Genomic DNA, 27,202 nt, shown 5'->3' with positions numbered 1-27,202 from the left:
GAAATAATTATTTCATGGGCACTAAAGTTATTTCTGGAAACTAAAAGATATGTTGAATAGTAAGTTATGGCCTTTGATAAATATATTTTAATTTACTTTTTAATCCTATGATAGATACAGTACTAATTTAATATGATTAACTTTTACCACTTAAAAGAGGACTATTTCTTTGTTTGAATGTAGATATTAATTGTGCTGACTTGTATATGTTTCTCTTTTTTTCCCCCTTTAGGCTATACTTTGGAGATATAAATTTTCTCAGCTTAAAGGTTCTTCAGATGATGGCAAGAGCAAAATCAAATTTTTGTTTCAGAATCCAGATACTAAGCAGATTGAAGCAAAGGTAAATACAAATTCATCATATAAACCATCATCATATAAACTGACTGTATTAATGCCATTAAGATGCCGGGGAGAATATTTAGGAGAACCAAAAGAGCAAAAACCCACATTATCTATTTATTTTGGGACATCCCTCATGGCCAAAAGAATAAAATCACTTTGAGATTTTAGTGGCAAAATTTCACTGAAAGGCATAACTCAAAATAAGTTAGAGCTAACTGCATTTTCTTAATTTCTTATAAACTACATTTGTGCCACACTAAAGTAACATTCTAGGAATCAAAATAGTCACTTTCTTTGTAGTTTCACATTTTAAATAATAATTTAAATAAAAAATTCTGATTATCTATTATCGATTCCCTCTTTGAATATGAATACAAATACCCAAAGAAAAGTAGTTTTAAAATTAATTCACATTTTCCTCATGTTATTATGTGTTAATAAAATGAATAAGTGAATGATTTCTTGGTTTGTGATGCAAATTTTCAGTATTTTGAAATATATTAGCTATGTTGTTTTAAACGCATCGGAAAGATTCACTACATTTATTTTTATTAATACATATATTTGTATATATTCAGAATTTAAATTATTTCAATTACTCTACAAGAAAATTCACAATAATAATGTTTGGGGTAGAACAAGTTATAAATATATTATTCCAATGTGGAGGAAAGGATAAATAACAAACACTAAAGTGAAAAACTAATGCTATGGAAATGAAAACCCATATATAATTTTTCAACTATAGATTAAAATTAACATAATTTTGTTACATTCTTGCACCTATTAAATTCAGGTGAGGAGGTCAGTCTGACAGTCAAAACCTTCCAAAGAATGACCCTCTCTGACATCTTAGTGCACATCTCCTCTAACACTGCTCTATACTCACATCAGGTCCTCTCATTCTTATTTTAACAATAACTTCTTTCTTACCTTATGTATCTGCTCATTCTTGTCCCTTAACTTTTCTCCGTGGCTTTTTGTTTGAATTTCTCTGTGGATACTCTATCTCTGTCTTATATTTATCTTTGGAGTCGCCTAACTACTCTGCCTAGTCTGTAGGTTATTTAAAGCAGAAACTGTGGATACAGCCCCTTTCTGTTGGCTCTTTTCCTGCTACATTTCTCTAAAGCATTGGTGTTACACATGGTCTTGCTTTATATTTGTCTCCTGTCAGATTAGGCAAATACCATCAAAACTTTACCCACTCCTTTTATTTAAAATTGCTGCATAATTTTCAATTCTGTTTCCATCATTGCCTCTTCCCTAAATATAGATGTATCTATGGAGCTGCCTTCTTCCCATCCCTTGCTACAGCTCCTCCTCTTTTCCCCTCTGACTAGGATTGGTTGATCATTTCCTTTGTGCCAGACACTCACACTGCTCTTTAAATCAATTCTTAGTATTACCATCAAGAAATGCATTACTGGAAATACAAATCAAAACCACAATGAAATATCACCTCACACCAGTCAGAATGGCTAAAATTAACAAGTCAGGAAATGACAGATGCTGGCGAGGATGCGGAGAAAGGGGAACCCTCCTACACTGTTGGTGGGAATGCAAGCTGGTGCAACCACTCTGGAAAACAGCATGGAGGTTCCTCAAAATGTTGAAAATAGAACTACCCTCTGACCCAGCAATTGCACTACTGGGTATTTACCCTAAAGATACAAATGTAGTGATCCGAAGGAGCACGTGCACCCGAATGTTTATAGCAGCAATGTCTACAATAGCCAAACTATGGAAAGAACCTAGATGTCCATCAACAGACGAATGGATAAAGAAGAGGTGGTATATATACACAATGGAATACTATGCAGCCATCAGAAGAAATGAAATCTTGCCATTTGCGACGACGTGGATGGAACTAGAGGGTATCATGCTTAGCGAAATAAGTCAATCGGAGAAAGACAACTATCATATGATCTCTCTGATTTGAGGAAGTGGAGATGCAACATGGGGGGTTAAGGGGGTAGGAGAAGAGTAAATGAAACAAGATGGGATTGGGAGGGAGACAAACCATAAGTGACTCTTAATCTCCCAAAACAAACTGAGGGTTGCTGGGGGGAGGGGGGTTGGGAGAAGCGGGGTGGGGTTATGGACATTGGGGAGGGTATGTGCTATGGTGAGTGCTGTGAAGTGTGTAAACCTGGCGACTCACAGACCTGTACCCCTGGGGATAAAAATATATTATATGTTTATAAAAAATAAAAATAAATTAATATAAAAAATGCATCACCATATTCTAATAATGGTGAACGATGTTAATATTTTCAGTTCCATATTCTGGCTAATATGGAAACTCAACCACTAGCTATTGATAGCAGTATAACATTTGATATATCACTTCTCTTCTCATTTTTTTAAGTGCTAATAAATCATAGTTGACAACAAAATCAGTTGAAACAAAAAGAGAAACTCAAAGCAATGACTAACTATAATGTTTGTACTTTAGTTCTATGTAGCATATGTTGTTTATACAGCTAATTATACTTACTTAACTTTATTACCCCACAGCTTCTAAATATTACTCATTCTTCTTATAGTGTTTTAGGCAATATTTAATAAATTCATTCATTAATAGCTAGTTTCAGAAAATTCATTGAATGGCTTTCTTAAACTTTTAGATTATAAATTTTGGATAGGAGAAAGACAGACAAAAATAACAAAATATGACCATTGGTGAATTATATAACCATAACGTGTGTGTGTGTGTGTGTATATATATCATATATATAATATATATATAACCATAATGTGTGTGTGTGTATATATATATACACATATACACACATATAAAATATATAAATTATATAACTATAACTTCTTTAAAGACACCACCTCCTTCTATAGAAAGAAGGATAATAATACCTCTAAGGGTAACATTGAAAATACCAAGTTAAATATGGAGACTAACACAGATGAAACCAACTAATCGGCTCTATAGGATTGTTTGGTCTTACTGGTATGTATCACCTCTGCTGACATAAAAATTGTTTAAGATTTAAAACTAGGGGCACCTGGGTGGCTCAGTGGGTTAAATCCTCTGCCTTCGGCTCAGGTCATGATCCCAGGGTTCTGGGATCGAGCCCCACATCCGGCTCTCCACTTGGTGGGGAGTCTGCTTCCCCCTCTCTCTCTCTGCCTGCTTCTCTGCCTACTTGTGATCTCTCTCTCTGTCAAATAAATAATAAAATCTTTAAAAAAAAAAGAATTAAAACTACAATTGTTATTTATAATTGTAACTTGTGAATAATAATAAAAAGTACCATCACAGGAGAACATCAAGGAGAATGCTGGCATGTGTCACATTATTGGACTTATTGGACTTATGTATCATAAGGATGGCTTATGATTGAAATTGATATCATTTGAGGATTCAACATTTCCTCTGTTAGAATATATTTTTTTAAATTAAGGGAATAGGCAACATGATACAGTGGAAAGAAAATTAGAATCAAGTAGCCTTGAGTTAAAAATCTCCTTTTTACCATTTTCTTTATCTGTACTACCTAGAGCAATCTATCACCAAATTACAAATTGCTACTCTTCAAGGAAAGTATAGAAATAAATATCCCCAGGGCCTGGCACATAGAAGACAGTAAAAACGAAAAACAAAAACAAAACAAAAACAAAAACAAAAACACTGATGAATGATTTTATCATTTAAGGATCTAGCATAATGACTAAGGAAATATCCAAAAATAACAGCTTTTATTATTAGGAGAGAAGTTAGTAAAGGTGATTAACGTATATAAGCTCAGTGTCCTTCCCACATTTAAAAAATTCAAGTTTATAACCATAACCCAAGCTTGCATCATTTATTAAATGCCTGGGGTATTTTCTGTATCTTATTAATTTTATTAATTTTTAAAATTTCAGTGTAGAAAATTTGCCCTGAGTCCCTGTCTCCGAAACAGGGACAGAAACATCTCTGTATATTGTATAACTCTTCTAAATTTATGTATATCATAACATTGGTAACCATCCTGGATGGAAATTGTTCACTAGCATGCTTCCTCCACTGGATCAAGAACTTTTAAACACAAAGAATATATCTTGTAACATCATATCCCTAAAGCCTGCCCTGATGCTTGCTGGGAGCAAGAAATAATAATTTCTTAAATTACACTAGATCATTATTTTACAATTGAGGATGGTAAGCACTTTTCTCAACATTTTATTATGAAAAATTTCAAGCATACAGCATACTTTAAGTAATTTATAGTAAAGGGCCTCTACACACTAAATGCTATGATTAGCATTTCACTGTACTTCTTTATCATATATCTGTGTACTCATCCCTTTATCTGTCCATTAATCCATCATATTTTGACACATTTTGAAGTAAATCACAGACATCAGCATTATATTAAGCAGTTTTCAAAATGTATTTGTGGAATATTGTCTTTGTCCCTCTAATTTCAAATTCCTCACCCATTGTTTTATTGGACAATTCCTCAACTTATAGTTGTCTTTGATAGTTAACAACTGTATATTTTAAATTGCATAATCTAAATAACAAAAATAAATAAATGAATAAATAAAACTCTACCAGAAAATAATTTTAGTAAACAACAAAAATACCCAGCAAGTTAAAGCATTATATTTTAGGGGTGCCTGACTGACTCAGTTGTTAAGCAGCTGCCTTTGGCTTGAGTCATGATCCCAGGGTCCTGGGGTTGAGCCCCACATTGAGCCCCACATTGGACTCCCTGCTCTGTGGGAAGCCTGCTTCTCCTTCTCCCACTCCCCCTGTTTGTGTTTCCTCTCTTACTGTGTCAAATAAACAAAAAAATCTTTTAAAAAAGCATTATATTTTAGTCCATGGATTTTTTAAAAATTTCATTTACAAAAGTAAGTTGTACATATACAATTTTTGACAGAAGAAATGAGAAACAGTTTCAAAAATAATCAATGACATAAAATTCCACATTACTTGAAGAAAATTTTATCTTACCTAGAAAGATCAGCTTTCTTATGACTTAGATTAACATAAAAGAGATCAAAGTGACAATTTCTACTCACAGTATTTTGATAAATATTTTGAAACTATGTGTCGTGAAGTCTCCATGTACTTCCATAAGTACATTGTAAAACTTTTTTGATTTTGGACAACAACTTGGGAATATTTTCTTCTATAATCATTAAGGTTCTTTAAAAAGTTTATTTTTAGGTTAAACATAAAGGACACATTGGTAAATAATGATGTGAAGAAAATAATTTATTACTTCACTTGTCCTAGCCTTAACTAGATAAAGCAAAACTAAACAAATACCAGTTATTGAAATTTGTTAAATCTTATAATGCAATTTATCTTTATGTGCCATTTATTGTTTATCTAATTTTTATACAAGTCATTACCCTGTAATAGTAAGAATATGAGCTTAATAGTTAAAGAGCTCTGGAGACCTGGGAGGCTCAATTGGTTAAGCGTCTGCTTTTGGCTCAGGTCATGATCCCAGAGTCCTGGGATCAGCCAGCCCTGCATCGGGCTCTGAGCAGGGATCCTACTTCTTCCTCTCACTCTCCCTCTGGGTGCCATCATTTCAAATTCCGTCTGTTATCTCAAATAAATAAATAAAATTTCAAGAAAAGTAGTTAAAGAACTCTGGCTTCTGTATATAAATATGATGCCTGTTATGTAGGATGAGTTATCTAAGCTCAGACTACGCATCCTCCAGCATAAGATGGAGAGTATTATAGTCCATGTTTTTTATGAGGATAAGAGCACATGTGCTCTTCTCAGAAGACTTGAGAATACCAACATACTTCTGTTACGTGTTCAAAAATATCCTAGAATTTGCAGAAAGTTATAGGTAAAGAAAAAGAAGAAAAAGAGTTTTTGTCATCAGCATAAAAGTAAAAAGATGCACAGAAAAGCCCATAATCCCCAAAAGATAAAAGACCATTAAAAAGATTCAATTGACTTGACGTGAAATGGGTGGCTCAGTCAGTTGCCTTTGGCTCAGGTCATGGTGGCGGGGTCCTGGTATTGAGTCCGGCATTGGGCTCCCTGCTCAGTGGGGAAGTCTCTTTCTCCCTCTCCCTCTGCCTGTGGATCTGCCTACTTGTGCACTCGCGTGCTCTCTCTCTCTCTCTCTGTCAAATAAATAAATAACATCTTTTTTTTTTTAAGATTTTATTTTTTTATTTATTTGACAGGTAGAGATCCCAAGTAGGCAGAGAGGCAGGCAGAGAGAGAGAAAGGGAAGCAGGCTCCCTGCTGAGCAGAGAACCTGATGCGGGACTCGATCTTAGGACCCGAAGATCATGACCTGAGCCGAAGGCAGCGGCTTAACCCACTGAGCCCCCAGGCGCCCCAATAAATAACATCTTTAAAAAAAATGAATCAATTCAATGATTCTCACTCAGGCAGTTCTCCATATGAATGAGTGGGGAGTGAGAATGAGCAGTGGTTCAATTGTCAGGATAATTATTTGGAAACTCTCTTTGAGTTTATAGGCTAGTCAATCCCTCCTTTCCCATGAGTTTTTGTTGCAGTAGAGACAATAAGGGGTTTATCTCATGCTGAAGCTGTGAGTGTGGATAAAGCTCTAAGTGCCCCAAAGATCTCTAGAAATGATGGAAGACCCTACTCCATAAGACAGACTTCCAGCTTATCCTCAGCCACACTGTCTCATCCTCAGCAATTACCCAAGACAACTCCCTAAAATGGAATATATATAGTAACCTTCTCAGAGTGCATAGAAAGACTTGCAGCTAATTTTTAAAAACTAGCTCTTATGAAATAGAGTAATTAGTGATTTTATGAAACATGAAGATCACATTTGAAATAAAAACTATGTAAAAGAATAGAAACAGCAAAAGCTGGAAAATATAGCTGAGGGATTCTCTAAAAATGCAGCAGTATAAAATATGGAAAATATAAGACGAAAGACGATTCTGTGAATCCACTGTTGGAACGAATAGCATTCAAGATGAATAGAAAGGGTAAATGAAGGAGAGAAAAATAGAAAATTTGCATTAAAAAAAAAACAAAATTGATGTGTACTTCCACTTTCAGAGTGAAAGGAAAAACTGAGTTCTGATTAGTAAATAAATAAATAAATGAATAAATCACACCCCCAAACTTTCAAAATCCAACAATAAAACAGAAATTCAAATCATCTAGAGGAGGGGTGACTTGTGGAATAGTGGCTAGAGGGCCTCAGTAAACTTGCCCTCCCTCAAAAACAGTGGAAAAGCCTGCAAAGCTACTGAAATCAAGTATCCGTTTTCAAGTTTTCTAGAAATTAGCCAAATTGACGAAAATGGAAAATAACCAAAATCACAGAATGAACGGAAAATTGTCTCTGCAAGAGAAACTGCTTGGCCTCACTCGGTAACACAGTGGCTTTATAGCCAAAAGCTAGTGGCATTGCAGAAATTTGAGAGGTCTGACCTCATCTAGAGCAAAGTCAGTAATTTGGTTTAATTTGCAGCTTCCTGAGAAGTCTCTATTCTTAGTGTGGTGGTTATGTGACTCAGAGCTTAACTCAGCAAGGGGAGGGGAGAAAAGAAAAGAGGGGATCTACCCTAGGACATAGCAATAGCAAACTGCTGGTAACATTTTGACTATCTAAGCCTGAGATTTCAACTGGAACAAACAAAATTCTGGTCTGGAATTGAAAAGAAAGTCATAGAATAATAGACAATGATTGTGAGTTTAGGGAAACTCTGATGTATTCTTGGAGATTTATGTTGATATGTGCATGCCCAGGAAAGACCTGGGAAAGGAAAAGACACCAATCACTTACTTTGACTGAACTAGGGACCACATATAGGCAGAAGATTAGAGTTAACTTTGTCTTGTAAGTGTCCTGAAATGTGCCTTTATATGCAGATTTCCTTGACAAAGAATAACAGACTTAAAGGCAACGCATAAAATGAAATTGTCTGACTGATTGTTGGCTGACCCAGATATGACCAATGGGCAGCTAGACTTAGAAATGTAAAACAAAAACAATAAAATATAAAACAAAACAAAAACCCTAACACAAACTAACAGAGAACTTAGTATGAGCACACTATAGGGAATACAAATTCTATAGAATTAATGCAAGAAAGTGTCAAACAAACAAACAGCAATAAGAAAATCAGCAGATTTTCCTTGGGAAATCTTGGGATTAAACCTTGGGAAATTAGAAGAATCTGACCCTAAAGCTGTTAAAAGATATTATCTTAAATATATAATTTCCACCAAAAAACTAACACATGTGTAAAAAGCAGAAAAGTATATACATAAGCAAGATAAATACCAACCAACAGATTATGTCTTAAATGGGGTTCAGATTTTGGATTCAGTAGACAAAGACTTTAAGTCAGGTATAATAAATATGTTTAAATTACTAAAGAAAACAAGGTCTAAAGAATTAAAAATATGACAATGATGTCTTACCAAACAGAAAGCAACAACAGAGACATTACATTAAAAAATAGAGTATCTATAGTTGGAATATTCACTAACTGAAATAAAACATTAACTAATGGGATACAAAAAGAGTTGAGTTGGCAGAAGAAAGAATCAATAATCTTGAATATAGGACAATAGATATTATCTAATCAGAGAGACAGAAAAATAAAGAATAGTGAAAAACAACCAGCAGCTCAAAAACCCATGTCATGCTATCAAACACACCTGTATATGTATAATGAGAGTCCAAGAAGAAAAATAGAAAGGGACAGAAAACGTATTAGAAGAAATAATAGTTGAAAACTCAAAATGGATAAAAAATAATCTACATATTCAATAACTCAATGGACAAAATATGTGAAGGGGAGTAAGAGATACAAGCTTTCAGTTAGGGAATGAATAAGTCATGGGGATAAAAGGTTTGGGCTAGGGGATACAGTCAATGATATTATGATAACATTGTATGGTGATGGATGATACCTACACTTGTGATGAGCATGCATAACATGCAGACTTGTTGAATCACTATGTGGTACACCTGAAACTAATGTCACATTGTGTGTCAACAATTAGCTACATTAAAACAAAACAAAACAAAACAAAACAAAACAAAAAAAAAAACCAAAACACACACTCCAAGTAGAATAAAATAAAAAAGAACTGTATCTAGACTTATCATAGTCAATTTGATGATCAAAGAATTTCTATTTAACACAAAAAAAGCAGGAATCAAAGAATAGAGGAACAAAACCTAATAAACATTAAAAAATGAGTAAAATGGCAGATGAAAATCCTCCATTTACAGTGATTTCATTAGATGCAAAAAGCTTAAATACCTCAGTTAAAGGTAGAGATTGAAGAAAATTACTAAAAACATTGTTCAATTAAATGCTGTTTATAAGAGAATTTAGATTTAGAAGCAGATTGAAGGTAAAAAATGGAGATATAGATAGATGTCTATCTATATCTCACATATATACATATACCATAGAAACATAATAAAACAGAACTAAAGTGACTATACTAATATCAGATAAAATAGACTTCAAACAATAATTGTTAATTAAAAAAGGACATTTTATAGTGATGAAAAAGTGAATTTGTCAGAAAAACATAGGAATTGTAGATATACATGCACCTAATAATATTAGTTCAAATGCATGAAGCAAAAGCAGAATTGAAGGGAGATGTAGAAAACTAAACAATAATAATTAGACTTCAATGTCTCATTTATAATTATGGATGGAACAACTAGGAAGAAAATAAATGAATAAAGAGAAGACTTGAAAAAAACAGAAGAAAACAGCTTGCTTGGGCAGACGTCTATAGGACATTCCACCAAAAAACAGCAGAATACATATTTTTTCTCAAGTACTTATAGAATGTTTTTCAGGATAGGCCCAATGCTATGAGATACAAAAGCCTCAATACATCAAAAGTATTGAAATCATATAAAATATATTTTCCATCAAGTATGAGATTAAACTAGAATAAACAAAAGAGAATTGGGGAACTTCATAAATGCAGTTGATTCTTGTTATTCATGATATTTAAGTTCTATAAAGTCATCATGAACAGTAATTCAGCAAATACTGAAACATTGCTTCTAGGGGATATACAGGGTTGAGTTCTTGCAAGCCTCTAGCCACAGCATTTTCATCAACTGATTAAATATAACTTTTGTTTTATGTGTGTTTTTGTTTAAAGGCAACTTATTTAATATTACTGTTGAGTCTTTAACATTGAACTCATAGTCACCAGAATTATAACTCATGCCCAGACAAAGCTTATCCAACACTTGTATTTCCTCTGTAAGCATATTATAGTGTTCTTTTTTTTAAAGATTTTTAAAATTTATTTATTTGAAAGAGAGAGAGAGCAGAGTGAGCAAGAGAGAGAGCACGAGCTGGGGATGAGGGGCAGAGGGAGAAGGAGAAGCAGGCTCCTTGCTGAGCAGGAGACCAATGCGGGGCTGGGATCATGACCTGAGCCAAAGTCAGAGGCGTAACCATCTGAGCCACATAGGTGCCCCTAAAGATCTTGCACTTGAGCACCAAACAGCATTTTAGCACTATGTTTTACAGTCATTTTATTTTATTATTTTATTTTATTTTTTAAGTTATTTATTTATTTATTTGACAGAGAGAGAGACAGGAGGGAGGTAACACAAGCAGGGGGAGTGGGAGAGGGAGAGCAGGCTTCCCGCTAAGCAGGTAGCCTGATTCGCGGCTCCATCCCTGGGATCATAAGGAGCCAAAGGAAGACACTTAAGTACTGAGCCACCCAGGTACCCCATCTTTGTGGTTATTTTAAAGAGCAAAGTCACAGATACAAAAATGTGAAAATCTTGACACTAAACAGACTGCAAAAAAGACATTTTCTTGTGTACATTTCACAGTCTGAGCTGAAACAAGGAGTCCAAGTGTTACCTTGTTTGACCTCTACTAGGAAAGTGCATGCTGTGTTACTAAAATTTTTCATTGCTTTGCATATATCCACAAATGACCATGAGAACACCATGGGTAGTGATTTGGAAGTAAAAATAAATGTTAGCAAGTAGTTAAATTTGCAAATATAGAATCCACAAATAAAGAGAATTGACTGTATGTGCTGGGAAAAGGAAAACTTTGAAACTATCAGTGAGTCTAAGGTTAAAGCACAAGAATTATTAGTAAATATTTTGAGATAAATGAAAACAAAAGCAATCTATTAAAATTTATTAAATGCTGATAGATCAGTGATCGAAGTAAATTCATATCTATAAATATGTATATTAAGAAAGATTCAAATCAGCATCCTAGATTTTCAGTTAAGGAAACTAGATAAAGAATACTAAATTAAAATCAAAGGAAGCAGAACAAAGGGAGCAATAAAGATTAGAGCAGAAAAGTATAAAATAGAAGATAAAAACAATAGATAATATGAATAAATTCAAAAGTTGATTCTTTGAAAGTTCAGCTAAATTGAAATCCCTTTGGGAAGTCTCATCAAGCAAAGAGAAGATGCAGATTGCTAAAATCATGAATGAAAGAGAGGACATAATTCCTGATGAAATAAATTTGGAAAAGATAAAAAGAAAATAAAGGAACAACTTTATGCCAACCCCAACTAAGTAGCTTAGATGAAAGGATGAAATTTATAGAAAAACACATACTCCCGAATATGACTCTAGGAGAAATAGTAAATTGATTAGACCTACTGAAAGTAGAGATTGAATTAATAGTTTGAGAACTTCATTAATACAAAATGATTTCACCAATGAAAAAAATACTAACCATATTATTATGCAAAATATTGTATTATTTAGTAGTATTAATATTATTAATACTTACAAATTAAATCCCTCAATCTTTTAAAATAATTATGAACCATGACCAAGTGAGATTTACTACAAGAATTCATGATTGGTTTATCAACCCCAGAATAATCAATGTGGTACACCACATTAATAGAATTTAAAATACATGTATTGTCTCAGTAAATACAGAATACAGAAATTTCATTAGCCCATCACCCTTTCATAGTAAAAACACTCAGTGTAAGAAGAGAAGGGAAATTCAATCTAATAAAGAACAGCTGTGTGCAACCCACAGTAAACATCATACTTAATAATAAGAATAAATGTTTTTCTGCTAAGATCAGAACAAGACAAGGAAGTCTGCCTTACTACTCCTACTCAACATTGTACCATATGGTCTAGACAGGACAATCAAGCAATAAAAAAGAAATAAAACTATCTCAATTCACACATGCTGATGTTACATATTGAGAATAATAAGGAATCCTCTGAATACCATTTTCACTAATAAATAATTTCAGCAATGTTGTAGTATACAAAATCAACATACAAATATCAATTATATTTGTATATATAAGCTATGAACAATTTCCAAAAGAAATTAAGAAAATAATTCTATTTACAATAACATTTAAATGAATGAAATAAGAAAATACCATCAAAAGAAGTGCAAACTTGTATACTGGAAATAAGTAATATTGTTATAAGAAATTTAAAAGATTTGCATAGAAGGAAAGATGTCCTATACTCATTAATTGAAAGGCAATATTGTGAAAAAAGCAATTTATTCCTAAATTGAACAACAGATTCAACAAAAACCCTTTCAAAAAAGCCAACATTTTTTTATCATGGAAATTGACAACCTAATCTTAAAATTTTATGACAATGCAAGGTATCCAGAACAACCGAAGCAGTTGAGAAAGAATGAAATTGAACAGCACACACTTCTCAATTTCAAAACTTATTACAGAGCTATGGTAAACAAGACAGTATATTGACAACTCTGGCATAAGGATAGACATAGTGCAATAAGAGTCAACAGTCCAAAACAACCTTCTCTCTTATAGTCAATTGATTTTGGAAAGTCTGCCAAGACAATGCAATGAAGAAAAAATAATCTGTGTGTGTGTGTGTGTATCCATAATGTGCGTGAGTGCATATATATATTTTCTATTTAATTAAAACTAAAAATTTTGCATCAAGAGACCCTCAAAAGCCATAAACAATTCACAAAATGGGAAAAAATATTGTTTCTTGATTCTTTGTTACTCACATTTAGGTTCTGTGTCTTCTAAAGTAAGAACGCAAACTGGAAAAAATATTGACATTTTGCATTGAAAGCAACATGCTTATGGAAAATTGCACTTGAAATGCTCATAATAGAGCGATTTTAACAAAAATCCAATTCTATTGATTTTTCACAAGACCAGAGCCATAGATATTTCATAATTAACATTTCTGTTTCTCTGAATCTTCCTGATTTTGCACAGTGATGAGTGGTAGGGTGTATAAGCAGACACTGTGATACATTTTAGACTGGACATCTCTTTATACTTAGACTGAAAGTAATAAAGCATTGACTTTTTCTGTCAGATTTATTACTTATTATTGTAAAACTGTAACAACACATATAAATAGTAATGTAGTCATTATATCAAAATCCTTTATTATGGAATATAAATTCATAAGTAGTTATAAAGATAATACAGAGATATTCTGTATACTCTTCATCCTGTTTCACCCAATGGTTATATCTTATGTAGCTGTAGTATGATATAAAAAATAGGAATATGACATCAGTGCAATATGTGTATAGTCCCACGTCAATGCTAACATGTGTGCATTTGTGGAACCATTTCCATGATCAAGAAACAGGACTTCCTTTATCATGTTGATCCATCTCTCACTTCTACCATTTCTAAATCGTAGCAATAATTAATCCACTTTTTCATTTCCATTATTTGTCATTTTGAGATTATTATGTAAAATAAATTATGCAGTATGTGACATTCTGAGCTTTACTTTTTTCACTCAGCATAATGGCCTTGAGATTTGTCTAAATTGCTCTGTATGTCAATCAATTGTTCTTTTTTGTTGCAGAGTAGTATTCCATGATTTGGTTATATGTTTACCCATTTACCTGTTCAGGGACGTTTGCTAGTTTCCAGTGTTTAGTTATTGCAAATAACTAAAGCTGTTATGAACAATAATGTGCATGGATATGAGATTCCATTTCTCTGGGATAAATGCCCAGAAGCACAGTTGTTCTGTGGTATGGAAAATGTTTGTTCAGTTTTGAAGAAAATGCCAAATTATTTTTCAGAGTGATTATTAATGTTTTATATTTTCAATAGTAATGTATGAGGAATCCAGTTTCCTCATCAGCATTTGAAATAGTTACTACTTTTTATTTTAGTGGTTCTTATCATACTGTTAATTTTCATTTTCCTAATGGCTAGCAATGGTGAACAACTTTTCATGTGCCTGTTTTCTATCTATATATTCCTTTTAGTGAAATGTCTATTTTTATCCACTTTTCAATTATATATTTTATTTGTTTGACTATTGAGTTTTTGAGCTTTTTTTTTTTTAAAGATTTTATTTATTTATTTGAGGGAGAGAGAGAGAGCACATGCAAGAACAGGGAGGTGAAGGGGGAAAAGAAGCACACTCTCCATTGAGCAGGGATCCGACATGGTGCTTGATTCCAGGACCCTAAGATCATGACCTGAGCTGAAGACAGACACACTAAGCCACACAGGTGCCCCTTATGAGTTCTTTATATATTCTATACATGAGGCTTTGTTAGATATGTTGTTTGCAAATATTTACTTCTAATTCTTCCAAAGCTTATCTTTCATCTTCTTAACAGGTATCATGCAGAGAAAGTTTTAAAATTTTCATCAACCCCACTTATCAATTATGTCTTTTATAGATTATGCTTTTGATGTCATGTTGGGAATTCTTCATCAATCCCCAGGTGTCAAAGATTTTTCTCCTATACTATCTTCAAAAAGGTCTGTAGGCTAGGGGAACCTGGGTGGCACAGTCAGTTAAGGGTTTGGATCTTGGTTTTGGCTCAGGTGGTGATATCAGGGTCATGAGACTGAGACCCACATTTGCTTTACACTGAACAGGGAGCCTGCTAAAGTTTCTGTCTCCGTCTCACCCATGCACACACATTATCTTTCTCTCTCTAAAAAAAAAATATATATATATATATTTTTTTTTAAAAAGTTCTGTAGGTTTGCCTTTAAATATATAACACATCTGAGTTCATTTTTTCCTGTAAGCTGTGAGATTTAAGAAAACAGATGTTTTGTCCAAAGATGCCAATTATTTCAGCAACCTTTGTTGTAAAGACTATTTAAAGACTATTGGATTGTTTTTACAATTTTGTCAAAAATCAGTTAGTCATACTTGCATGGTGTTATTTCTTGTTTTATTTACCTCTTTGTCAATATCATATAATTCTGAATACATTAACTATATAATAATACTTTAAATGAAGAAAAGTGATTTCTTCTATTTTATTCTTATTTTTCAGAATTGCTTTAGCTATTCTAGCCCCTTTGTCTTTCCATAGACATTTTCTAATTACTTTATCTGTATCTATGAATAATCTCATTGGTATTTTGATAAGGATGTCATAAAACAGTCAATCTGAAAAGAATTTGCATCTTATGCTATGTTGATTTCTTAAGGCAATGGAAACTGGATACTTTTCTCTTTTTTTAAAATCTTTTTGATTGAATTATTCTGCATTGTGTACTTTTTACCAAACAAATTCCATGCATGTTTTGTTAGATTTACAATTAGGAAAATCATTTTGCAAGAAAATGTCATTGGTATTGCTTTTTAAAATTTTGTTTTTCAAATATTGTTACAAATGGAAATATAATTAATGTTTTTATATTTACATTTTATCCAAAACCAGTATAAATACACCTATTAGTTCTAGGTGTTTTTTTGTTTTTGTTTTTAAGATTCCTTGAAATCTACATAGATCATCAACACATGAGAATTACGGGAAGATATATTTCTTTTTTTCTTAATCTGTATCACATTGCTTTCATTTTCTTGCCTATTGTTTTGGCTGCATATGTAAATACTATATCACTATCAGTAGTGACTGTGGACATTCTTTTCCTTCTTTATTTTAGGGGAAAGTATTTACTCTTTCACCATTAAGTGTGTTGTGAGCTTAGGGCTTTAACAGAAGTTTTCTCAGGTTGAGTTCTCCTCTATTTCTGTTTTCCTGAAAGTTTTCATTATGAATCGGTGTCAATTAACATGACCATGTACATTTTTTAGCTTCTTAATAAGATGAGATATAGTAATTGGTTTTGAAATGTTGAACCAATCTTACATTCTTAGAATAAACCTTACCTGATAATAATGTGTAATTCTTTACATATAATGATGAACCATGTTTGTAAAATTTTAAGAATTTTTGCTTTTATGCTCATGAGAGATACTGGTTTATAAGGTTTTTTGGTGTTTTTGTTTGTTTGTTTGTTTGTTTTTGATGCTACCTTTGCCTGGTTTTTATATCAGGATAAAACTTGTCTTATAAAATGAGTTTGGAATGTTTCCTTCTCTTCTATTTTCTGGAAGATACCATGTAGAATTGTTGATTCTTCTTTAAAGATTTGGTAGAATTCTCTAGTGGAAATATCTGGGCTGGGAGGTTTCCTTTTTGAGATTTTTAAAAATTATTATTTCAGTTTACTTAGTAGATAGATATTCAAATTATCTAGTATTCTCAAAAGAGTTGTGATCATTTTTATTTTTTTAAGGACTCGGTCAATTCTATCTTAATTGTCAAATTTATTTGTGTCAATTTTCTTATAGTATTTCCATAGTCCTTCTTTCTTTTTTTTTTTAAGATTTTATTTATTTGACAGAGAGAGAGATCACAAATAGGCAGAGAAGCAGGCAGAGAGAGAGGAAAAATCAGGCTCCTCGCTGAGGAGAGAGCCCAATGTGGGGCGATCATGACCTGAGCTGAAGGCAGAGGCTTTAACTCACTGAGCCCCCCAGGCGCCCCATAGTCCTTATTTCTTTATTTCACTTTGAATTTCACTTCTTTATTTCACCTAATTTTAGTATTTCACTTTGAAGTTCTGCAAATTTTATAATGATATCTCTCATTCCTGTGAGTAATTCATGCTTCTTCTCTATTTTTTTGTTAGTCTTGATAGAGACATTTCAAAAAACCAAAATTATTTTCTCATTGATTCTTTTAGTGTTTTAGAATCAATTACATGAATTCTGGACTTAACTTTATTAATTTGCTTCTTTCTGGTTGCTTTAGTTTTATGTTGCCCTTCTTTTTCTAATTTCACAAGATTGTATTTTAAGATCACTGATTTGACAGTTCTTTTTTTTTTTTTTAAGATTTTATTTATTTATTTGACAGAGAGAAATCACAAGTAAGCAGAGAGGCAGGCAGAGAGAGAGGAGGAAGCAGGCTCCCTGCTGAGCAGAGAGAGCCAATGTGGGGCTTGAACCCAGGACCTGGGATCATGACCTGAGCCGAAGGCTGCGGCTTAACCCACTGAGCCATCCAGGCGCCCCGACAGTTCTTTATTTATAACCCAAATATTTAATTCCAAAATTTCCTTCTTATCACAGCATTTACTACATTCCACAAATTTTGATAAATTGCATTTCTATTTTAATGAAAATCAATGTGTTTTTAATTTCCTTGAAGTTTTCCTTCTTGATCAATGGAATTCTTCAGAAGTAAAATGTTTATAAAGTATAAGTATTTTAGGATTTTCCTATTATCTTTCTGGAATTGATTTCTTGTCTGATCTACTTGCTCAAAGATCATACTCTATATGATTTCACTTTTTTTAAAATTAGTTGGCATATTCTTTATTGCTCAAGATAGAACCTTTTTACAACTTGGCAAGAGTGGGAATCTAGATCTTTGCTGGTGGGACTGGGAGTAAGGCCAGTTTTTCTGTAGCATTAGTCCAGAGTAGAGTAATTAATGAGTAGACTGCCCCTTTTCAGATCATATGGCTAGATAGAGTTGTCTATTGTTTTGTTTTGTTTGTTTTTTCCATTTGTTTGTTTTGTCTGTAATCATTGGTGTTTCTGGGCCCAAGCTCTTTACTTTCTTGTTTGGAATATATGATTTAAAAAGAAAAAATGAGTTTTTACCATATTATTCATCAGGTCCTGAGGTCGCTGGATCCCTATCTGCCTTCTCCACTCCTTTCAAAATGTCCTTTTGTTTGTTTTACATGTCATTTCCAGAGTTTTTATTACACTTAGGAGAAATAAGGAAATCATTCTAAAAGTAGAAGTATATTTTTAAAGTACTATTAATACCACATCTAAAGAAATATAATTGTCATAGTGAGTCAGCTTCTTAGTTAATCACCTTTCATAACTGCAATGAAATAATGACAGACATATAACAAAAATTTGACAATGAAAATCTAATTATGGATATGGCTCTTATTATGGCAATAACTAGCAAGGAGATTGAATTAGTGATCAAAAATTTTCCAATAAAGAAAAACCCAGAATCAAAAGGATACATACGTCAATAATTAATAAACATTCAAAGAAGAATTAATACTGATATTTTTAAAACTCTTTTAAAAGATAGAAGAGGAAACACTCTCAGAATGATTGTATGAAGGTAAAATTACCCTGATTTCAATGCCAGACAAAGATTTAAAAAAAAAAATTAAACTAGAGGCCAATATCCTTAATGAACATTGATACAAAAATCCTCAGTGAAATACTAGGAAATCAGAATCAACAGCACATTAAAAAGATCATAAGTTGGATTTATTACTGTGATGCATGAATGATTTAACACACAAAAATCAATATGATATACCACATTAGCAGAATAAAATATAAAAAATCACATGATCATTTCAGTAGATGCAGAAAAGCATTTGACAATCTTCAGACTCTTTTTATTATAAAAACTGGCCCAAAAAATAGTATGAAAGGAACCAACATCAACGTAATAAGGCCAAATTTGAAAAACCCACAAGCTAACATCTTACTGAATAGGGAAAAACTGAAAACTCCACAAAAAGTCATTAAAACTAATAAATTCAGTGAATTTGTTGAATACAGAATTGGCATAAAAATCAGTGGCATAAATATATACTAATAAGAAGTTATCTGAAAGAGGAATTAGGAAAACAATCCTATTCACAGCAGCAACAAAAATAATACATTACTTAGGAATTAACTTAAAAGAGATGAAAGACTTATACACTGAAGTTTCTAAAACACTGATGAAGGAAATTCTAAAGGACACAAAAGGAAAGATATCCCGTGTTTCTATGTTTATGAAAAGGAATGATTAGTATTGTTTAAATAGTCATATTACCCAAAATGATCTGTAGATTCAATGAGATACCTATACAAATCACAGTGATGTTTTTTACAGAAAGATAAAAAATCTTAAATTCATATGAAATCATAAGACTCCAAATAGCCAAAGCAATCTTAAGTAAAAAGAAAGCTGTAGGATCCCATTTTCCAACTTTAAATTATGCTACAAAGCAATAGGAACCAAAACAAAGCTATAGGAACCAAACCATATATATATATATACATATATATATATATATGCATGCATGTGTACACACACACACACACACACAGGCACATATGTGTAAACATATAGACCAATGAATAGGATACATATTCCGGAAATAAACCCACATATTTATTCACCTGCTTATTGACAAGTGTTCCATGAACAGCAAGGTAAGTATAGGTTCTTCAACAAGTAATGATGAGAAAACCATGTATCTGTATGCAAAACAATAAAGTTGGATCACTAACACACAACATACATAAAAATCAACACAAAATGGATTAAAGACTTAAATGTAAGACCTGAAATATAAAACTCCTAAAAGAAAACATAAGCAAAGACCTTCTTGAAATTAGTCTTGGCAAAAATTTTTTGGCTAGGACATCCAAAACATAGGCAACAAAAGCCAGAAGAGACAAGGGGACCACATCAAACTAGAAAGTTTCTGTACAACAAAGAAAATAATCGGGGCGCCTGGGTGGCTCAGTGGGTTAAAGCCTCTGCCTTCGGCTCAGGTCATGATCCCAGGGTCCTGGGATCGAGCCCCGCTTTGGGCTCTCTGCTCGGCTGGGAGCCTGCTTCCCTTCCTCTCTCTCTGCCTGCCTCTCTGCCTACCTGTGATCTCTGTCAAATAAATAAATAAAATAAAATCTTAAAAAAAAAAGAAAATAATCAAGAAAATGAAATGCAATCTACAGAAAAAGAAAATTATTTGCAAATGATGTATCTAACAGTGGATTAACATCCAAAATACAGAAGTAACTAATACAACTCAATACCAAAAATACAAATAATTCTATTTAAAAATGGGCTAAGTCCTAATAGACACAAAGAAGAAATTTAAATGACTAACAATTATATGAAAAGGTGCTCAACATCACTAATCATTAGGGACATATAAACCAAAATCTTTTTTTTTTAAGATTTTATTTATTTATATGGCAGACAGAGATCACAAGCAGGCAGAGAGGCAGGCAGAGAGAGAGGAGGAAGCAGGCTCCCTGCTGAGCAGAAAGCCTGATGCAGGGCTTGATCCCAGGACCCTGAGAACATGACCTGGGCTGAAGGCAGAGACTTTAACCCACTGAGCCACCCAGGTGCCCCTAAACCAAAATCTTAATGAGATATCACCTCACACCTATTAGAATGGCTATTATCAAAAAGACAAAAGATAATAATGTTGGCAAAAAGGTGGAGAAAAGGGAACCTTTGTGTCCTGCTGGAGGCAATGTAATTTGGGACAGACAATAGGGGAAACAATATGGACATTTCTCAAAAAATTAAATAGAATTATCCTATTATCCAACAATCCCAATCCTGGGTATATTTCCAAATGAGATGAAATGAAATCATTGAAAATATGTCTGCACTCTCATGTTCATTGCAGCATTATTCACAATAGTCAAGATATAGAATAAACCTTACTGTCCTTTGACAGATGAATGGATAAAGAAAATGTTATACACACACATAATGAAATGTTATTTATGCTAATAAAAAAGAGCATCTTGTCATTTGTGATATGGGTGGTACTGGAGGATATCATGCTAAGTAAAATAAGCAAGACACAGGAAAAAAAAATACTGCCTGATCTAACTCACATGTGGCATCTACAATAGTTAAATCCTGAAGCACAAAGTAGAATTGTGATTGCCAGAGGTTTGGGGGAGGGAAAACGAGATGATGTTAGTCAAAAGGTATAAAATTTCAGTCATATAAGATGAATAGTGATCTATTATATAATGTGATTGATGATAGTTGACAACACTGTTTAGAATAATTCAAATAAAATTTCTCCCCACCCCCAAACACAATGGTAGTTATGTAGAAGTGATGATATGCTAATTACCTTGATTTTGGCACTCTTTTCACAATGTATATGTATCAAAACATCAATTCATATCTTAAATACATATAATTTTATATGCCAAAGATATCATGATAAAACTACTAGAAATAAAAAAGAAGGTTACCCCAGCATTTAAACTATGGGTCAAAAAAAAAAATTAAATATGGAAGCTGTTACAGTGTTTCTTTTCTCTTGAAAATGGTTTAAAAGTGATAAAAATGGTTTAGACAGTAGATGCATATCTTGTCATATATAATAATAAGTAATTGCTAATAAAACATGCTTTAACTTAATAATACTATGTACATTCCTAGTTACAAGACAAATGCATTATAACCAGAGCTTATTTAACAATTTGTTTGGGGAACATGATTGAGTTGCCACAAGTATTACAAAATTAAAAGTTCTATATAGCATTTAACTTTTTGGTTGTGAAAAGGTCTCAGAAATATTGAAAAAAGTCATGTAGATTTACCTGGGAGTTGGGGAACTTACTTTGTTTTTACGTTTTTGTTTTTGTTATTTTTTTATGGGTATATGAGAACAATGTCGTATTACAAAACCCCATTATACTTTTTTCTCTGAAAACAGAAATAAATTCTCATAAATTCTCACTTCATTACTCAGAAAGCTTAATAAATTTGCCATCTGTTTTCCAGAGCCTCATTAAACTTCTCAGAACTTTCTGAGTAGAACAGGGAAATGGTTCCCATTTGAAGTCATGAGCAAATTGTAGCTATTGAACAGTTTACCAAAAAATCTCATTTTATCGCTATTGGGAACTTTATAAAAGTGGCTTATATCTGTTGTAAATATGACACTAGTATATGAAGGATTACTAACATATTCTTATAGTCATTCCTACTAAATTTTCTAACCATATATATTTTCCTTTACTACTTCTAATATCTTGTTTTTGTATTTATGTACATGTATTTTTAAAATTATAATTTGATATAATATGGCCAGACAATCCTCTGACTTCAAAACAGGTTGTCTTTGAAAAACATCAATGAGGCTTTATTCGTTGAACTCAATAACAATTTCCCTCAAAAGAAACACTTAAAATATTGTCTAAATTAGTCTGTACAGCATATTAATCCTAAATTGCTAAACTTGAGATCTGGAAGCCATGGTAGTGCTTTTTTTTGCACAGTATAATAAAATAAAGAAAAAAGCAATTGCTTTTCTATTTAGTGGAACAGTGCAGAGTATAGAAACTCATTTCCATTGATTTGCTCATTGGAGTCTTTTCCCCCAAACCATTTCCTGCCCCCAGTTTCCACCATCTCAGAGGTTCTATGCTGCTGGAGGATAACTTTTCACAAATGTTAGGTTTGGTAAGACTTAAATCAAAAAATCAAGAATTGACTTCCAGCAATGCCACTTTTAGCTAATCTGTATATATCTTCATTTTCTCATTATAAATTGTGGATAAAAGTCCTGTCTTAAAATATTTCTGTAGGGACAACATATTTTGTGGTTTGATGGTAAAGATTGAATATATAACACAATAGATGGAATATTTTGTATGCTCAGTGTCTGCCAAAGATGCTACTTAAGAATTCATGGTGTGCTGGTTTTCTTTTTGGAGAATGACTGGCAATTTAAGTGAATTCATATTTATATTTAGCACTGAGGTCTCATAGATGAGGAAGTTTAATATTCACACACTTGGGTAGGTATTTGAGATGAAGGAATTCCCTCTGCATTAGAAATGAAGGAACATCTTCCTATCCTGCTTTTCACAATTTCTGACTTTTTTTTGGCATCTGGAATGAAAGATTTTATAAAATTCCAAGATTCTCTTCCTTTCACTGCAAATCATTGACAACACCAGCTGTTTAGACTATGGACAAAAACAAATGAGGCTAGGGCAGGGACACCTACTTAGTAGTGCTGGTCCTGCATCCATCCATGTTTTGTAGTGCTTCATACTGTAAAAGAAACTGAAGCATCAGTAGATTGATCAGGGGAAAATTGAAGTCATTTGTGTGTGTGTACATAATTTATATTTTTATAAATATAAAAAATATAAAAGTATTATACTTTTAAAAGAACTTCTAAACTCCTGGGAATCACTGAGGATTCCAAACCATTTTTATTTCCTATTGAGAGTTCTTTTTCTTTGTACATAATTTATTTTTCAAGTCTTCTATTTTCTCTTTAGGCATATTGAACTTGGTCATGTGTGCTAGGAGTCAAAAACACTTCTTAACTTGCTAACCTATAAATTTAAATTGACATCTTTAATGTAAAACAAATACATTAATTGCCTCTAAAATAAGTAACTTTCAAGGGGAAATGTTCATGGTGTGATATATTTGTTTTCCATTTTGCCAAAAGTCACCATTTACTTATAGAAGGAAAGTTATTAGATTTTTATTTTGTTGATATAAGTAAAAACATTTAGAAAATCAAAATTTTAATAATAAAGTTACACACGGGGTGCCTGGGTGGCTCAGTGGGTTAAGCCTCTGCCTTCCACTCAGGTCATGATCTCAGGGTCCTGGGATCGAGTCCCACATCGGGCTCTCTGCTTTGCGGGGAGCCTGCTTCCCCCTCTCTCTCTGCCTGCCTCTCTGCCTACTTGTGATCTCCCTCTGTCTGTCAAATAAATAAATAAAATCTTAAAAAAAAAAAGATACACGTGAAAGCATTTTCCTAGGCAGTAAAATAACTTAAAATAGAGTATAGTAACCAGGTACTGTATTGTCCTCTCTTAATAAGGAAATAGATAAAAAATTACAATAATCATGAAATCATTTGAAAATGGGAAAAATTGAATTTTGATCTGAAAAATTATTTGATTGTGAAAACAGGTGCTATATAATTGTTCATAATATGTACATATTTAGAGTCTTTTAGATTTTCATTATGATCAACTGTTTAAATTGTCCCATATGAGTTTCTTAAGTGCATAAGTCATGTCTTCTTCAAATTTATGGTCCCAGTGAATATCAATACATCGTCTGGTATATTGTTATTCACTGAATAACTTAATATTAGAGAAATGGTATAAATATAGTAATAACATATATTAGTATCTTATTCTTTTAATTAACTTAAGGAATGACACAAGATATTACTAAATAAGATTCTATTACATCAAGATCCTAGAAGTACTTAAGCCTTTGAAAGTAAGCAGATTAATATAGATTGACAATTAAATGAGTTTTTATTTTTATTCACCAAGCCTTATAATTAAGTCAGGAAACCAAGATAAATAATAAATCAATAATCCAAACCACATAAAAATTGCAAATCACTGTACTTTAAAGCATCTTATAAAATCAAATATAAATGTGGGTTGGATTTCTAGAATGGGAAAATAAAATCTTCTAAAATGGCACTTCTCTGGAAAAACAATGAAAAATCAGTCAAAATTATCAGGATTAAATTTTTCAGAACTTTAAAGTAACCATATGTTTGCAATTACTGTAAAGTATTCATTATAGACAAAGCAAATATAAAACAAACAGCTTAGAAAACTTGACAGCTATGAAAAACAGTACCCCTGAAGCCACTGGAGAGTACAGACTGGGCTTAGAGTTTCTCAAAAAGCCTATCCCAGGAATACTGTAATTATTTGATCTTATTTGATCTATCTGGAAGCTCCATGGATAAAGCACATTTGTAGTACTTTTCATTACTTGACATGACTCAAACCGTGTTCATTGAGAAAACCCAACACCAAGGAATTTATTGGTATTTATTGAAAACAATCAGAAGCACATTATAATTACCTGAGTTGGTGATTTTAGTAGTGGCAAACAAAAAGCTAAGGAAACCTTAAAACTAAGATCTGAGGAATAAGGGGCATTGAAAAACTCTAATTATCTTCCTGAGAACTATAATGACATATGGTTAGGCAAAGCTGTGTGCATGACCTAATGTCTCAGCCCTGTTGAGTCAGACTGTTATAACACTGGACCACTAAGAGACTTTACTAGCAATGGTGATGGGAAATACAGTCTTTAGAGAATTATGAATTATATCAGGAAGGTCACTAAAAAACAAACAAAAAAAATGAAAAGGAAGGAAGGATGAACAATAACACTATCAAACTGCCTCAGATACCAGGGAAGGATGAGAATCTTTTTTCCAAAGTACGTTATTGAAATGTCCAGTTTTAAATAAAAATTGTGATACATTTAAAGAATCAAGAAATTGTGGCACTTATATAAGAAAATTAACTATTAGTAAGAACTTTCCCTGAGGAAATCCAGCTATTGGACTTAATAGACAAAAACTTAGAATTATCTCCTGCATACATGTTCAAAAGGCTAATGGAGACCATGCTCAAAGAATTAAAATAAAGTGTGATGTGTCTCATGAAATGAAAAATGTCAAAAAAGACATAGAAATAATAAAGAGAATCAAATCAAATTTTATCATATAAAAGTGCAATAACAAATAAAGAATTCCCTTGGAGGTATTAAACAAAAGATTTGAACTTGAACAGAGAATGAGAGAACTTGGAAGAGTTCAGTATATGTCAATCTCACTAAGTCAATTGAGATTATCCAATCTAGGGAACAGAAAATGAGAAAATGAGTAAAAATGAACAGATCCTCAGAAACTTAAATGTGTGACAGCATCAATCACATACATAATGGGAATCTAAGGAAAGCAGGGAAAAAGGGGGAAGAATGACTATTTGAAGAAGTAAAACAGCTGAAAACTTCTCAAATATGATGAAAAGCATTAATCTCCAAATCCCGGAAATTCAGTGAATTCCAAGTATGATAAACCCACAGAGAAACAAACATCGTGATTGAACTTTGAAAAGCCCAAGTAAAGAATTTTGAAAGCAGCAAGAGAATGATTCCAACAGTACTTGGGATCACTAATAAGGGTAACAGCTGATTTCTAAAATTAAGCGATAGAGACCACATGGCACTAGAATGATATATTTAAGTCCTGAAACGAAGATTAGCAAACAAGAGTCCTTTATCTAGCCAAATTTCCCTTCAAAAATGAAGAGGAAATTAATTAAATCTTTACTAGATTAAGCAACAACAGAGTTTGTCACTAGTAGATCTACACTATAGGAAATGTTCTTCAGAATGAAATAAGAGAATAGTAACTTGAATCAACATGAAGAAATCAAGCATACTTTTAAAGCTAATTCCATAATTAAATATAATTGACAGTATAAATACATTTTGTTTGTAATTCTTCTGTTCTTCTTACTGATTTAAAAGATCACTGCATAAAATAAAAATTATAAAACTGTCACTGGGTTTACAATTTACAAAGCTGTAATATGTAAGACAATAGCATAAAGGAAGGGGGGAGGCACCAGAGGTATATTGGAACAAATTTTTAAATACTATTGAATTAAATTGGTATTGATCCAAACCAGATTGTTCTAACTTGTTAATTGTATTCTCCAGAATAAATAACTAAATATATAGTAAAATAACAAGTGAATTAAAATTATATATGCATACACACATAAAAGAAGGCAGTGATAGAGGAATAAAAGAATAAAATATATTGTAAACAAATAGCAAATGATAGACATAAATTATACTTTATGTATAACTACATTTAAAGTAAATATATATATTTTTTTTCTTCATTTTTTAAAATTTATTTTCAGCATAACAGTATTCATTGTTTTTGTACCACACCCAGTGCTCCATGCAATCCGTGCCCTCTCTAATACCCACTACCTGGTTCCCCCAACCTCCCACCCCC

At 32.5% G+C, this 27,202-nt stretch overlaps 1 protein-coding gene across 1 annotated transcript in view; it reads left to right on the top strand.

The window, feature by feature from the left end:
* The window catches only part of SNTG1 (syntrophin gamma 1), a 913,181-nt gene that overhangs the window by 881,959 nt on the left and 4,020 nt on the right, over positions 1-27,202 (top strand). The window contains 1 exon segment of the mRNA XM_047727784.1: positions 233-343. Within this exon segment, the coding sequence (XP_047583740.1) occupies positions 233-343 (111 nt within the window).

This window comes from Lutra lutra, chromosome 4, assembly GCF_902655055.1.
Source record: "Lutra lutra chromosome 4, mLutLut1.2, whole genome shotgun sequence".
Lineage (NCBI taxonomy): Eukaryota > Metazoa > Chordata > Mammalia > Carnivora > Mustelidae > Lutra > Lutra lutra.
This window is presented reverse-complemented; position numbering and strand designations above follow the sequence as displayed.